Here is a 15230-nt window from a genome sequence, read left to right on the forward strand (position 1 = left end):
CTTCCATCCATTGGATTTTCCAGGCAAGAGTACTGGAGTGGGGTGCCATTGCCTTCTCCAAAGTTATATACTAGCTGAGAATAATAAGGAGTGCACTTTGAGTTTTTGTCAGTGAAAACCAGGACTACATCCCTGTACTATTTGTTTCCATGTGTGATTCTTTTTTCTTTCAGAGTAATATATGTTAGCTAAAGGGACATTTGGGCTTCCCTGCTGGCTCAGTGGTAAGGAATCCACCTGCAATGGATGGATTACAGGAGACTCGGTTTTGATTCTGGTGTTGGGAAGATCCCCTGGAGAAGGGAATAGCAGCCCACTCCAGTATTCTTGCCTGGAGAATCTCATGGAGAGAGAAGCCTGGTGAGCTGCAGTCAATAGGGTCGAAAAGAGTTGGAAAAGTGACTTAGCATGCGTGCAAAGGGACGTTTAAGACCTTCGAGTAGGACTTTTAAAGCAAATTTGCTTTAAAATGAATGGTTTTGCTTTTTCAATGAACTTTAGTAATTACCACAGAGAAAAAGGAGCCTAATTTCTTTATTATGACCTTCAGTCAGAATGATGAACAGAATTTAATTTGGATGAACAGAATTTAATTTAATTTAATACTTTTTCTTTAAAAGCTAGTATGTCAGTTTACTGGCATCTCCCTTTGACTAGAATTTATATTTCGGCATTAAAATATACTGTAAGTTCCAAATTCTCTTGAATTATGTATAAAAGATAAAAAAGAACTAAATTATTTTCTTCTAACATGCTGAACTGAGCTTAATTCTTAAGGTACTCTTCTGGTGTTTGGAAAATACTTTGTATAGGGATGTAAATTATAGCAGTTCACATCTCTTCATTTTCTATGTAACTGTGTTTCTGACATAAATATGTGTAACTATCACCCACCAAAGCTTAAGCATGTTCAATTACAAAATGAGGCTACAGCCATTGTCCTTGAAAACTATGCCTTCATGCGCCTCTTCATTCTGTGCTCTTTTCCTGAGATACTGTAACCCATAGTTCCCACATGTGTCTCCACATAGAATAATATGGGCCTCTTGAAAACATCCCCAAGTCCAGGTCACATCCTAGGCTAATTAAACCATATTCCTGGAACACAGGCATCGGGAGTTTTTAAAATCCCCAGGTGGTTGCAATGTGCTACCAAGTTTGAGAACCACCACTTCAACCAACTTGTTCTCAGATTTTCTTTCATCCTTCCCATCTCAGTTGACAGGGAATGTCTGAAGCCCACTCTTGGCCTTCCCATTATCCCTCCTGCATATCTCTACTATACCAAGCATAAAGTTCATCTGTTCCCTCAAACTATAATAAGATGCTATTTTTAGGTTTAAATCCCAGAGTCTAACCCTGGGCTTGTGTAAGGGAGTACTCAATAAATAAATTTATGGGATGAATAATATCTTCCTAATAAAACTAAAAAGCAAAACCATACAATATTTATATTGCTATGGAGAAAGCTTAAGATGTGTTTTAGGATAATGTTTCACTTGATGGTCAACATCTCATATTTAGGAAAACATCTCATCATACCAATGAAAATAAATCCATACCTACACATCAAAGAGAATCATAAAATATAACTTTAATTACCTACAAAACTGCATTATTTATTATAATAAGCACAGAAAAACGTTTCCTGTGGTAAGAAACTTCTAAAACAACTCATCCTTTCTCAGTTCCAGTTCCATCTTGAGTGGACTGTGTTTTCCAAAGCAGTCCTTCCTGAATCTTATGTTGTTTCAGGGGTTTATAAAACTGATTTTTAAGAATTTTAAAGTACTTAGTTCACAAAATGTAAGATGTGAAGAGTCTATGTTTATCATGGTATTCATACTAATAACATGATCATTATGATTTTAAAAATTCATATAGTAAATTTTGCTATAATCAAATCCTAGACAATAAATCCAATCTTAAACACATGTTTTTTAAAAGTAGTTTAAAATATTTTACTCCCTGGGTTATCTAATTACTTCAAATTTCAGCAATACTTCACAATCCAACGTTATTCTTTATCTGCTAGATTTTTATGCATGAAGCCTGAAAAAAAAAAAAATCAGATTTAGGAACTGTTTTCCATGATAGTGTTATATTCCTCACTTGTCTCATTTATGTTCACATATGAAAACTTGGGTTATCTCATTAGATATCAAATTAAGACCTTGTCAACTGTTGTTCAATATGCACTGATTCTGAATGCATATTAAAGTCAAAAATGAGAGGAAAAAGTATAAACCTCCACTTTTAAATATCAACGTTGTAATCAACTACCAAACAAATTTTTAATTTTAGTCTATTAATTAAACACAACTCATTCAAACGGCAGTCTTTGGAACATAGTTCTTGTCCTCCTTCCCACAATGGAGTCATGACTTTATCCGAAATAAGCTCCCAACGGATATATAGATTGCGGAAAGACAAAAAACATCACCATCCCCAATATTTCTAATGTCATTGTTCCCAAAATGTAAAAGCTGTGAAACAACTATTTCTAGTAAGCTCCGGCTGTGGACACAAAACGGAATTTCTTTTGCCATGTAAATAAGGCACAGAGGCATACCTTCAACAGGTAACTTTATTTTTGGATCAAACTATATATTTGGATCAAAAGAGCAGGGCAATTTTAAAGCTGGCTTCTGTTAGCATAAATCTGATTTGGGGTAGTGTCCTTTGTCAGGTCCTGTTTCCCTGTCTCCTTGTCACTTCCAGAGGCACCTCATCAGTCCCTTAGTGAGGGGCCCCGTGGGCGTTACAGCCGCCCCTGGCGAGGGCTCACCGGATTAGCAGGCACCAGAAGACCTAGGAGGGTAGAAGCCCCGGCGCGGGGAGCGGGTAGTTCTGTGGGTTGCGGGCCTGGGAGCCAGGTGGAGGCTGGTTCTTCTCTCTTGTCTCCAGTCCCCCAAAGCTGGTCCAAGTGGCGCAGGCTGGCTGGAAAGGTGTAACCTACTCCTTCCCTAGACCCAACAATTAAAAGGTGACCCCCAAAAAAACACTCCATCTCCTATCTTGAGTCTTAGTGCCCTAAAAATACCTTCCATTGGCCTTTTGCATCACTCCCTCGGCTACCAGCGAGAGCAGAGGGGGTAAAAATAATTTCCGAGAGGTCACTGGCGCTAAAACCACAGCGAACAGAGACTGTGTCTACCTGAAGACCTGGAGAGGCAGTTAGCGGGGAAGGCTTGACTTCCTCCGCGGGGCCTCCTCCATCCAGCAAAAAACCGGCGAAAGACCGGCGTCCCGAGTGGTGGATGGGCAGGTGGGTGTGGGACAGGACTGGAGGGAGTAAGGAATCGCTAAATTGCCTCCGCTGGGACCGCCTCCTCGCCCAGTGGCCTCCCCTGAGTCGTTCCGAATTACTAAAACGAAGCTCAGGCCAAACTGCCGCCCCCGGCCAGCCCGACTGAGCTCGGGAGGTAGAGATACAGGGAAGCAAAGGCCGGGTGTCAGAGGGGCCCATTAGGCAAGAACTAGGGGGAGCTGACAGTGTCCCCTCGCGCCTCCGTCTCCGCTTTGCTGGGAAGAGCCTAGATGGCTGCGGTCCTAACATAGCATCCATCTGCGGCTCGCCTCCCTCCCCAGGACCCCGGAGGCGTGGCGAGCTCGGCTTTCTCCCGCCTCTGACTCGCGGCACCCCTCCGCGGGACTCTTGGTTGGGCCCGGGGCGGGGCCTGCAGGCGCTCCACGTGCGGTCGCGAGCTCCAGGCTCTGCTGCAACGGCTTTGCCACTGCCCCCGCCACCTCGGGGCGGGCTGGAGGCGGAGCCTCAGGGGGCGGGGCGGGAGGCGTGGGCGGGGCGGACGCGGAGCGCTCGTCTGGCTGCCCAGGGCAAGGGGCTGAGAGTAGGGCAGGCGCGGCGCAGACAGGAAGGCAAGGAGAGCTGGGAATAGTCCGACGCCCGGTGCTGCGGACCTTCTCCGCGGTAAGAACAGGAGCCGGGTACCCGGGGACTCCCCTAGCCGACCTCCAAGACCGGCCACCGCGCCCCCGCCGCTCATTCTGCCCCCTGCCGGCCGGGCGGCAGCGGCGGCGGCGGGACGGGACCTCGGGAGGGCTTCTGGAAGTCGCGAGCCCCAGTCCAGGCGGTGTCCCCTTCTCCGCGTCTTTCTTCTTCTCGCTCTCTCAGCGCTGGGCGTCGGGCACCGGACTGGAAGGAAGGTCGCTTCTTGGCGAGTCGGAGCTCGCCCACGCCGGGAAGGGAGAACGGGGCCTCGGGGCAGCCGAGCCGGGCAACGAGGAAGGTGCAGAGCCTTGGGCAGCCTCTGCGGCGAGGGGGGAGGCTGGCCGGGACTGTGGGCTGCGACCCCGGGATCGGTGCTCGCGCTCGGCTCCCGGGTGGTCGGGCTGGGGACGCCTGCCCGTCACGCCCCGTTGCTGTGCCCGGGCGGCGGGGCCAGCTCTTGAGTCCCGAATGCCTGGGTGCCGCCTGTTGTGCGCGCGCCGGCCCGGGCAGCCCGGCTGCGGGAGGGGACCTGAGTCTGTCCCACCGTCCCCGTGAGTCCCTGGTCGGGGGAGCCGGAGACTGAGCTCTCCCTCGGCGACGCCGGAAGGGGGCCTCGGTGGGATGGGAGTGGGGGGCGCGGCCTGCAGTAGTTGGGTTCCTGGAGGAGCTGGCGACGCGCAGGCCCGGCTCCGGGCCGAGGAGACCCCCAGCTTGTGCCCGAGGAGGGCCAGGAGCTGTCAGGGATGGACAGCTGGGGGCCATCCGAGTGAGGTCCACGGGAATTACAGCAGCCCTCTTGTCCCGGGACAGCATAATCTAATGGTGAGGGCGTTTTCTTGAAGGCAGGAAGAAATGGAAAGCTGTCAAAATAAGCACATTTTAAAGTTGAGGTGAAAGTTGGCGAATTTTCAGGCCGTGCAGTTGTTTAGTTAGTGTCTAAAGAAATATTAGCTCCTTGACATCCTTTTCGTTTGGAATTCTAGCAAAAATCTGTTTTGCCAGTATTTCCCTCAGGAGTTGTGCATTGCCCACAGCAGGGAAGGAAAACTTCAGCAAGCATTCTCAGGTTGCTTTTAACTTCAAGTTTGTGCTCTGTAACCTTTTTTGAGTGTTCAGAAAAAGTATCTCTTGCTGGATTTCTCATGTAGGATTCCGTCTCTTCTTCTCTGGGACCTGGCAATGTTTGTTTATTGGTTTTTATAAGCATCTATATAAATTTAGTCCTTGCACGAAATACTCCCCCGTTGCCACAGGGTGTAGTTTAGGGATTAGAGAATTCTATTGGAGAAAGCTGCTAGTGGCTTCATTTTCCAAGAATGTAAGTCATTTCCTTTCTGTGATTTCAGGGAGTTGATATTTCACAGCATCAAAACTTTGTGGGGAAAATTTTCCGTAATACATCTGTCATTAAAAAGGCTTTTGACTTTTGGATTTCTCTTCTTAGAACAGAGCATAAGTTTAGGCTCAGCACTGTTAATGGATCAGAAGTTTTTCAGAATCTGCAGCATTATGAAACCATTGTAGAAAGTAATTTTAACAGGCACCAAAACCTACAGACCGCCTGCTGGGTAGAAGGTGGGGGAGGGGAGAAGAACAGAAGAGAGAGGCAGGAAAACAGATGCCTGTGCTGTTGTCCTTTGTAGTAAAAAAAAAAAAAAAAGCTTCTAGCACTTAATCATTTTTCCTTGGGTGTGGTTTTGAGAAATAGAAGTATTATGTTAAAAATGAAAATACTCCACAATATGAGACAGCTGACATTTGAATGCTCTTTCAGTATGTTTGTAAATATATTGGATTTATATTTCATATTAAAATGGACTTCTGGGATTATTAGATGAGAAGGGTCCCCCAGGGAATATCTGCTATCCAGTTATCTGCGGGATATCTTTTCCAGAAAGCAGACCGTCTGTAATATGAACTAATTCTCCCCCCAGCACCCCCACCCCCCACCCCCAAGCCCCCACTTTGAATTGCTTGTAAGAGTGCCTGAGATCTGACACTGATGGACCACAGTAATCACCAGTTCTTGCAGGGCCCCAAACACTTTAAGGGACAGGAAATCTTTCTCTGCTTCTACCCCCCTCCTTTTTGGGGGCAACGGGGGTGGGTAGGCTACTAGCTTCAAATACATAATTTGAACTTGAGAATTAAGATGCTCCTGGCTCTACCAGAAAGCCTAATGGGCCAGGATAAAAACTGTTGCTTCTGAAAGGGAAATGTCCATGTGCTAGGTAGTAAGTTTTAGCTACAAGTTATTTAAAAACTCATTCAAATAGACTAGCTAAATTGGATGGGGAGGTGGGGAACTGTAGCCCTTTTTGAGATTCTGAACTTTGTTTCCACTTTCGACTGCATTTATAAAGCTTTTGGCTTTCAAAACTTATGACATAATAGACTCTGTAGCCTTTTGTGGCAGATGCTTGAAATGAAAGTTTCAAACAGAATTGTTTTTGACTAGGCTATCAAGTTCAGAGTTTACTGTAAATGAATCCTGTCTCAGAACTAACTTTTTTGATAAAGGAATTCTTTGTAGTTTTCAACTTGGATGTTGCACATTTTGATTTCTGAGGCTGTGGGTTTAAAAAAAAAAAAAGCTAAAACCTGCAAATAATTATTTTAATACATGAAAGCCCGTACCAAGGAAAGATTCAGTCCAGATGTAAAAATGTATGTGAATTTTAGATTTGTATGATCTCAACTAGTTTCCCCTTTTGTTGATGAGGCTGCCTGGATCCCAGATGGTATTTGTAAATTATCCCTTAGGTGGTTTTCAGAGTTCAGAACTAAATTTCACCAGCCTTCTCCAGTCATTTTAATATTGTCTCAAGTCTTCTAAAGGATAGAAAGTTTTCTCCATTTATGGAGAGATGAATTTTTCCTACTACTCATTAATACCAACCCCATAAATGCCCTGGTTTGGTAGATGAAGACTATGGGGAAACTGGAGGTATTAAGTAATTATTATTATTAAAAAATAATATATTAAAAATATATTATTAAGAGGTACAGACCTCCAGTTTAAGTATTATGTATCCTTTGGGCAGATTATAGAAGCTTTGGATTTTGTTTATGCAGTTACAACTTCTTTTAAGGAAAAAAAAAAAAGTTTTAAGTGTGTCTACAATCTTCAATAGAATCTTGTAACACAGTTTGAATGGTTTCTGATATAGCAGTTGTATGACACACCTCTACCCTTCTTTCTCAACAAGAAATGAGAAACACAACTTAAAAGAAAACTCCAGTGTTTTTTTATCTTGTACTCCCAATAACAGAGTTATAAAGGGTGTGTGTCATACATTAGCAATGATATATTTTTAGGATGTCTTTGTATGATTATAGAATTATACATTTTGAGTGTTTGATTACATTGTAATTGTGTGGGAAACAATTTAGTGTAGGAGGAGGAAAAGGAAAGATTTAGTGGAGAAATTTATGAGTGGTAAAATTTTAGTTAAAAGTATCTTTCCTGAAACCCAAACAGGAAAAATGGTATTGTTGGCCTCTGTAGTTAAACTTTGGTATAGGGAGTAGTTGAGAGGGCCTGTTGAATTGCACATTATCCTGAGGAAGAGGCTTTGGGGGCCTATAAAAATAAGTAGGAACAAGTTAAAGGGATAATTTGAGAGGAAGGAAGAAGTAGAAAATTGGGCATTGAATTGCAAGGAAAATGTAAACTTAGAAGGATGAGTATTGAGGTAAAGACTGAAGTAGGGAAAGCTTTATATTTAAAAGTGGAAATTAAAGAATAAGATCTTCTCCGCTGAGAGAAAAAGGGTTAGAACTAAGGTGCACTATAAGGTCTATATACAACCTGAAATAGTGCTTCTGTCCTGGAAACCTTGCCTGCGTTTGTGTTGAATCACTAGTTTGGTGTTATAAATATTGCATTCAGAGATTGGATGCTTATCACTGTCCTTTCTTCCCCTACACCCCCGTCCCACCACTTCGCATTTCAAAGGCTGGAAGCATTTTTCATCTAAACTCTGATGATTTGAGAAATATTTAATTAGTTCTCTAGCATTTGGGAGATCTGCTAATGCCTACCCGCTATGCTCTGGGTCCAGAGGGACTCTCCAGCTGTAAGGGCTGAGTTTATCATAAAGTTTTGAGTGAAAACAAGCAATCTGTGGTTCCAATTATCTTGTATGATTTAGTGGTGTAATTTCTTCTGATGGAGCTTTGTGTCCTATCACTTTTCATATGTATCAGATGGACCAGTCATGCAGTGTACACTGCTGATCAAAGAGGGATCACAGAACGCTGGGGAAGGGAAAGAAATCAGTGATCTGACAGCTGGTTGAGAAAAATGTTGTGCTGAAACATTCACAGATGAGCCAAACGCTGCGCAAAGGAGATGGCATTGTTTCCCAGAGCTTCCTTGGTGTTGTCTGTATCACAGCATTTTCTGAAATGCCTTTCCCCAGCAGAGTTTATCTATACAGCAAGAATCTAGGTAGAGATGTAGTCATTAACCAGGTCATTTCATTAATGCGATATAATGATAACTCTTGACCAAAAGTATCTACTTGGAGCCTCAGTATTCCAATTAGATTATCTTTTGATGTTTTCAAATGTTTTCTAATAACATTGCCTTTTTCACAGATGTTATAGAAGCTTGAGCAATAATGTTTTACTGGCATACAAAGATATATGGAAAAGCAATATTTTATACTCCCTTACAGCCGCAGTTTCATGTGAAGGAGGAAATCATTATAAAAATCAAGCAAATTCTGCATGAAGGTTTTAGAAAAATTAATGAAGCTTCTCATTTAACTTCTCAGGTAGTTCTTTGTCTGATTCACATTAGATGAAATGTAATTAATTTTCTTCCCCTCTGTTAGCAGCACTTATGCTGCCCAGTTTTAGTACATGGTTTTTGTTTGAATAGAGTGGGTGTCCCTGTGGCTTTATTTCTTTGAACTTGTTACTCAGTAATTACATACAGCCAGAAGAATGCACTGATCAGAAGTATACAGTACAAAGTGATCACATTTAGGCAACCAGCACCCAAATCAAGAAACAGAACGTTTCCAGGTACACATCTCCTGCCCCCATGCTTCTCCATGCAGTCTTAAACCTTGCCCCAAGGATGACCGCTATTCTGCTTTTTATTGTCATGTTGTCGTTCAGTCACTATGTCTGACTCTTTGTGACCCTGGGACTGCAGCATGCCAGGCTTCCCTGTCCTCCACTATCTCCTGGTGTTTGCTTAAACTCATATCCATGGAGTTGGTGATGTTATTTTAACCTGTTCTTGGACTGTACTTAAATGCAATCAAATGTAAGTTCTTTTTCGTGTCTTCTTTAATCCAACATAGTGTCATGTCCATATTGATTTAGGCAGCAGTACTTCTTTTTTCTTTTATTTCTATAAATAAATATACTGAGTTTATCCATTCTGTTGGTAGACATTGGGTGGTCTGGGGCTGATCTGTGGGGCATGACCTTTTGATGGCTCAAGAAAGAGCACTTTGGAATTGAAAGAATAACCTTAAAATTAAAAAAAAAAAAAAAGATGGGGGGGGAGGAAGAAGAGTAAGAAAAAAAATGCATCAGAAACATCAGAGAAAAAAATACAATATCCCAGAAACACTAAAGGCTCAAGTGTCTAGATTCTGGCTAGGCCCACAGAATCCTAGTGTTTCAGGAACACAGTTTGGAATATACAACTGGTTGTTGCCTTTCACTTGAGAGTTGGCAAGAAGGAAGGGACCTTAGGTGTCAGCTAGCCCCTTCATGTTTTAGAGGTGAGGGGAACTAAAGATCCAAAAGACTGAGTGACTCAGTCTTCCAGCTCACGATAGCACCAAGAGTGGAAGCTGCTTCTGACTTGCAGTTTCATTTAGACTACTGCCATCTGAAGGCTGGAACTCAGCCCCTGACTCTGTGGTCCAAGCAGTGAGTCCACTGGCCTGGAGGATGGGGTGCCCCTTCCTGAGCCACACAAAGGTATCCTATGGCTCTATTCGGATAGAGGCAGACCTACCCAGAGGAAAGGGAGCTGTGGCCAGTGAAGCAGAATTGCACTTCCTCAAGGCTGCTCTATCTCTGTCCCCTACACAGAACCCTTGGAATTTTTCTTTAATCCCCTTTTCCTTCTGCCCTCTGTCTTAGGGCTCTCCAGTGAGACTTTGGGTTGTAAGTGCCAAGTAGGTGACATCTTGAGGTCCTTCCTGGCTCATTGTTTTATTCATCCATGAATAGTCTAGCGTGCATGCTAAGTCACTTCAGTCATGTCCGACTCTGTTCGACCCCATGGACTGTAGCCTGCCATGCTCCTCTCTGTCCATGGGATTCTCCAGGCAGGAATACTGGAGTGGGTTACCATGCCCTCCTGCAGCGGATTTTCCTGACCCAGAGATCAAACCCACATCTCTTACGTCTAACCTGCATTGACAGGCAGGTCCTTCACCACTAGCGCCACCTGGGAAGCCCAAATGGTCTCAGATGGACCCTAATTTCAAAGGACTGCTTTCTAAATATTTTCAGAAGTTCATTCTTGAGAATAAGAATATATGTAAATACACATACATTTTTGCTTCTTCTTGCCATTATGTCCCCTCATCTATACACTTTTCTCCTCTATCCCCCCTAATCCCATCAAGTTATCATTTCTTAAATATTCTTGGAAGTATCCAGTTTCTGATTTCTGTCTACTGAAAACAACAGTGAATTTCTGATGCTGAAGTCTATGGCTGTCCCCAGGAAGAACTTATTGTAAAGCATAGGGTTATGAGAAATCTAATAGATAAAGTGCTTGTGAAGGAAGATTTTTTTTTTTTTTTCCATGTGTCCCTCAAGAGAAAAAAAGACATTGTCATGTTTTAAGGAAAGACTCAGAATTTCAACTTAGGCTCATTAGCAAGATGGGGAAAAGGTTAAAAAAAAGACACAAAACCTGAAGTTTTATAAATGGGAGTAAATAATATAGCTTGCTTAGGTCAGATATTGCTTATAAAAGCAAAAACTTAGCATATATGATTTTAAAAATAAAAGATACCTGGGAAAAGAATGTTCAACATAGGGCCTGACAAGCTACTCACTGAAATTGCTAGAGAAAAGTGTAATAAGTTCTGAAGACAAAATGGAAAAGCGGCAATAAAATATAAATGTTAAGAACAAGATTTTTGAGATTAGTTCCCTGGGGTCCAAATCTAGGCTCCACTGTTCTCCAGTGTGTAATCCTTAGGGAAGTTATTTAACTCTCTGAACCTCTTTCCCTCTTCTATAAAATGAAGATAATAGTAGCAGCTATCTCATAGGCTTGTTTTGATTAAGTGAAATAACAGATGTAAAGCAAGTGGCAGTGTATGACATATAGTAAACAAAGTTAGTGCTTATTTAAGACAAAAAGAAATGATGTATAGGAAGATTTCTAGTTCTTGGAAGTCCCTAAGTTTCTGTTTACAAGCAGTTGTTCACAGATTTTGTATTTTGATCACATTAAATAGGCAACAAATTGTAGTATTTCTCAGTCACAGATGTTGGGCAATCTATACTGTTGCACTAAGAACAGCTGGCATGTCCCACTGATCTCTAATTGATCAAGTTATTTTTCCTAACTCCTATTTCCAGCAGTCTCATTCCCCCAACTTCTGCCTGCTTGCTAATGATTTCTTTCCAGCTGCCAAAAAGTAAATTCACAGAGTTTAAAATTTCTCTTTGTAACGAATAATGTTATACAAAGTACTTTTAGACTTAAAGAGTACCAGTGGTCCATGTCTTTTTATCTTGTACCCTGTAGATTTCATGTGAGTCCTTTTTAAGAAAGCCACTATTACTGGGATGAGGCAATTATTATTCCTCCAGCCCCAAGCCCTACCATTATCACAGTTTATATAATGTGGGTCAGACCATGTTACGATTTTCTGTTAGGCCCAAAGCTTAAGATTTTTAAACCATTCATTTAAAAAAAATTAATAGTCTGAAAGTTTCAAAGAGATATTTAAGAAAAACAAATTTAAGCACATTAGAAAGACATTTACGGCGGAGCCTGGTGGGCTGCCATTTATGGAGTCGCACAGAGTCGGACACGACTGAAGCAACTTAGCGGCAGCAGCATAGTTACAAACCCAGTCAAAATAGGCACAGGATGCTCCAGGGTAATCATGGAGTATCATTCATTAAAAGGATAGCATATACCTCAGATAACCCTGTGTCCTGTTACGTGTTGTATAATATCTTAAACATAATAAACCTAGTACTTAAAAATGTTTGCCAAGTCCATCAAAAAACAGCTTTTACTTCTGCATGAAGTACTGAGTACTGTGCTGACTACTTAGTGAAAATCTTGCAGAATTGTTTCTTATCTAGGTGGGAGAGTGAAATATATGTGTTTGGAGATGTATTAGATGTTTCCCGGTGAGGACTAAGTGGACTCTTGGAGGAGAACTAATGTTGGCTAAAGATAAGATGGCTCTGGCTTCCCTGGGGCTGCTGCATTTGTGCTGGGTCAGGAAGTCAGGCTGGGATCTTTGTAGTCTTCAAATACAAAGGAATTTTTTTAGGAGCAACAAAAATGTTCAGGATTTGGTAAAAGTCTCAAATTTTAGAAGAAAATAATGAAATTGAAATTATTAAATGTTTAATTAGATTCATTCATTCATTCAACATAATACATGCCTTCTGTGTGCTAGGCATTGTTCTAGACCCCAGAGCTACAGACAGTGAACAAAATAAAGAGAAAAAGTCCAGCCTTTGTGGAGCTTATATCCTATTAGGAGATAAACACTGAACAAACAAAGCTATATGGTACTTTAGAGAGTAGTAAATGTGTTTGGAGAAAGATAAAGTAGAGCAAGGTAAGGGATATTCGGCGTGCTGAAGAAGGAAAGCAGAGCCTTTGGCAATTTCAAATAATGTGGTCATGGTAGGGCTCACTGATAAGGTGATTTGAGGGAGGAAGTTGGCCATGCAGAGATAACTGGGGGAAGAGTGTCCCAGCAGAGGGACCAGTGAAGGCCTTGGGCAGAAGTGTGCTTGGTCTGTTCCAGGACCAGTGAGGAGGCCGCAAAGTAGTAGTAGATCAAGTTATGGATGTTCGGGGGCTCATCGTGTAGGTCTGCCTGGTGGATCACTATGAAAACTTCAGCTTTTACTCTGAGTGTAAAGAGAAGTCACTAGAGAGTTTGAAGCAGAGGAGCAAGGTGCCTTGACTTGCATTTTAATAGAATCACCAACCACTGTGTTGAGACAGAAAAATAGAGTGGGGTAATCAAGGCTGGAGGCAAAGACAAGTTAGCAGCTGTTCACAATAATCCAGCTGAGAGACACCACTACCGGTAGAGGAGGTAGTGAGAATTGACCAAGATTTATTTTACAGGTAGAACCAATAAGATTTCCTGGCCAACTCTTTGAGGAATATCATAGAGAGATCAGAAGAAGGATAGCGCCAAAGCTTTTTGCATAGTTGCGGAGTTGTCATGAACTGAGATGGGGCTCTGATGGAGGAACTGGTTTGGGAAAGATAACCAAGAGCCATTTGAACATGTTATGTTCAGCTTCCAAGAGAAGTTGAGCAGTTTGTTGGATTCAGGAATCTGTAGTTTAAGGAAGAGATCCAAGCTAGAGATAGAAATTTGGAAGTCGCCAGCAGACTTTGGATGAAATCATATAGGGAGTGTATGCAGACAGGGAAAACAGTCCATGAACCAAAGCTTAGGTCATATCAGTATTTATAGTTTGTGGAAAAGAGAAGAAATTTCGTAAGAATGTACCTTAAGCCAAAGGAAATATGCACGTATTTCTGACATAGTGGACCTAATTGTTTCCATTCCCTAAGTAATAGTGTTATTATTAGTAGATATTAATTCTATTGACCCATACTATGGGAGGAAGGAACTATGAGTTACTTTTTATGTGATGAAGGACTTGGGCTGAGCCTGAGGCACTTCAGGCTTTAGAGGGTGAGTTGATAAGGTGCTAAGTTGCTTCAGTCGTGCCTCACTCTTGGCGACCCCATGAACTGCAGCCTGCTAGGCTCCTCTGTCCATAGGAGTCACCAGGCAAGAATACTGGAGTGGGTTACCATGCCCTGCTCCAGGAGATCTTCCCAGCCTAGGGATCGAACCTGCCTCTCTTACATCTCCTGCATTGGCAGGTGGGTTCTTTACCGCTAGTGCCACCTGGGAAGGAACAAGTAAAGATTACTGAGAAGGAGCAGTCAGAGGGACAAGAGGGAAGTTAAAAGAATATACCTGAAGACAATAAAAAAGGAATATCAGGGAGGAGAGAGTGAATCAGTGATGTCATGTCAAGTAGCTTGAAGGCTGAGAGTTGCTTATTGGATTTAGCAACCTCAGGGTCACTGGTGAACTTGACAAGAGTTATGATAGTGGAGGAATAGGGACAAAAACCTGATTGGAGTGGGCTCAAGAATGAAAAGCCAAGCCTCAGAATGTGAGAAAATAGTAGCAAATGAAACAAAGGATTAATTTCCAAAATATATAAGCAGCTCATACAACTCAATACCAGAAAAACAAACAACCCAATCAAAAAGTGGGATAAAGACCTAAACAGACATTTCTCCAAAGAAGACACACAGATGGCTAACAAACCCATGAAAAGATGCTCAGCATCGCTCGTTATTACAGAAATGCAAATCAAAACTACAATGAGATATCACTCACACCAGTCAGAATGGCCATCATCAAAAAGTCTGCAAACAATAAATGCTGGAAAGGGTGTGGAAAAAAGGGAACACTCTTTCTCTGTTGGTGGGAATGTAAATTGATACAGCTGCTGTGGAGGCTGGTATAGAGATTCCTTAAAAAACTAAGAATAAAACCACCATATGACCCAGCAATCCCACTCCTAGGCATATACCCTGAGGAAACCAAAATTGAAAAAGACACAAGTATCCCATTGTTCACTGCAGCACTGTTTACAATAGCTAGGACATGGAAGCAGCCTAGATGTCCATCGACATATGAATGGATAAGGAAGGTATGGTACATATACACAGTGGAATATTACTTAGCCATGAAAAGAAACACATTCGAGTCAGTTCTAATGAGGTGGATGAACCTAGAGCCTATTATACAGAGTGGAGTGACTCAGAAAGAGAAAAAGAAATATCGTATTCTAACACATATATATGAAGTCTAGAAAAATGGTACTGAAGAATTTATCTATAGGGCAGCAATGGACAAACAGACATAGAGAATATGGACAGAGGGGAGGAGAGGGTGAGATGTATGGAAAGAGTAACATGGAAACCTACATTACCATATGTAAAATAGATAGCCAACGGGAATTTACTGTACGGCTCAGGAAAGTC

The 15230-nt window shown here is 42.3% G+C and overlaps 2 protein-coding genes across 11 annotated transcripts in view; one reads left to right on the top strand and one right to left on the bottom strand.

Moving 5' to 3' along the window:
- The window catches only part of FRMD6 (FERM domain containing 6), a 267178-nt gene that overhangs the window by 178518 nt on the left and 73430 nt on the right, over positions 1 to 15230 (top strand). For 4 of the 10 annotated variants that reach the window (XM_012181347.4, XM_027971740.2, XM_027971741.2 and 1 more), the window contains exon 1: positions 3848 to 3931. The exons of 4 other annotated variants lie outside the window; for them this stretch is intronic. The gene's annotated coding sequence lies outside the window, so the exon portion shown is untranslated. Of the gene's footprint in view, positions 1 to 3847; positions 4251 to 15230 lie in introns of those variants that run through there. 2 more of the 10 variants (XM_042252322.1, XM_060419154.1) reach the window with 1 other exon arrangement.
- Positions 4004 to 4765, bottom strand: LOC114115851 (putative uncharacterized protein FRMD6-AS1). Its single transcript, XM_027972248.1, has one exon. It carries the CDS (start codon positions 4763 to 4765, stop codon positions 4004 to 4006), a length of 762 nt encoding a protein of 253 aa, XP_027828049.1.

Source organism: Ovis aries, chromosome 7 (assembly GCF_016772045.2).
Source record: "Ovis aries strain OAR_USU_Benz2616 breed Rambouillet chromosome 7, ARS-UI_Ramb_v3.0, whole genome shotgun sequence".
Classification (NCBI taxonomy): Eukaryota; Metazoa; Chordata; class Mammalia; order Artiodactyla; family Bovidae; genus Ovis; species Ovis aries.

What these genes read in the sequence shown, in the direction of transcription:
- LOC114115851 (XM_027972248.1), bottom strand. Translation starts at nt 4,765, where the DNA reads ATGCTGTCCCGGGACAAGAGGGCTGCTGTAATTCCCGTGGACCTCACT.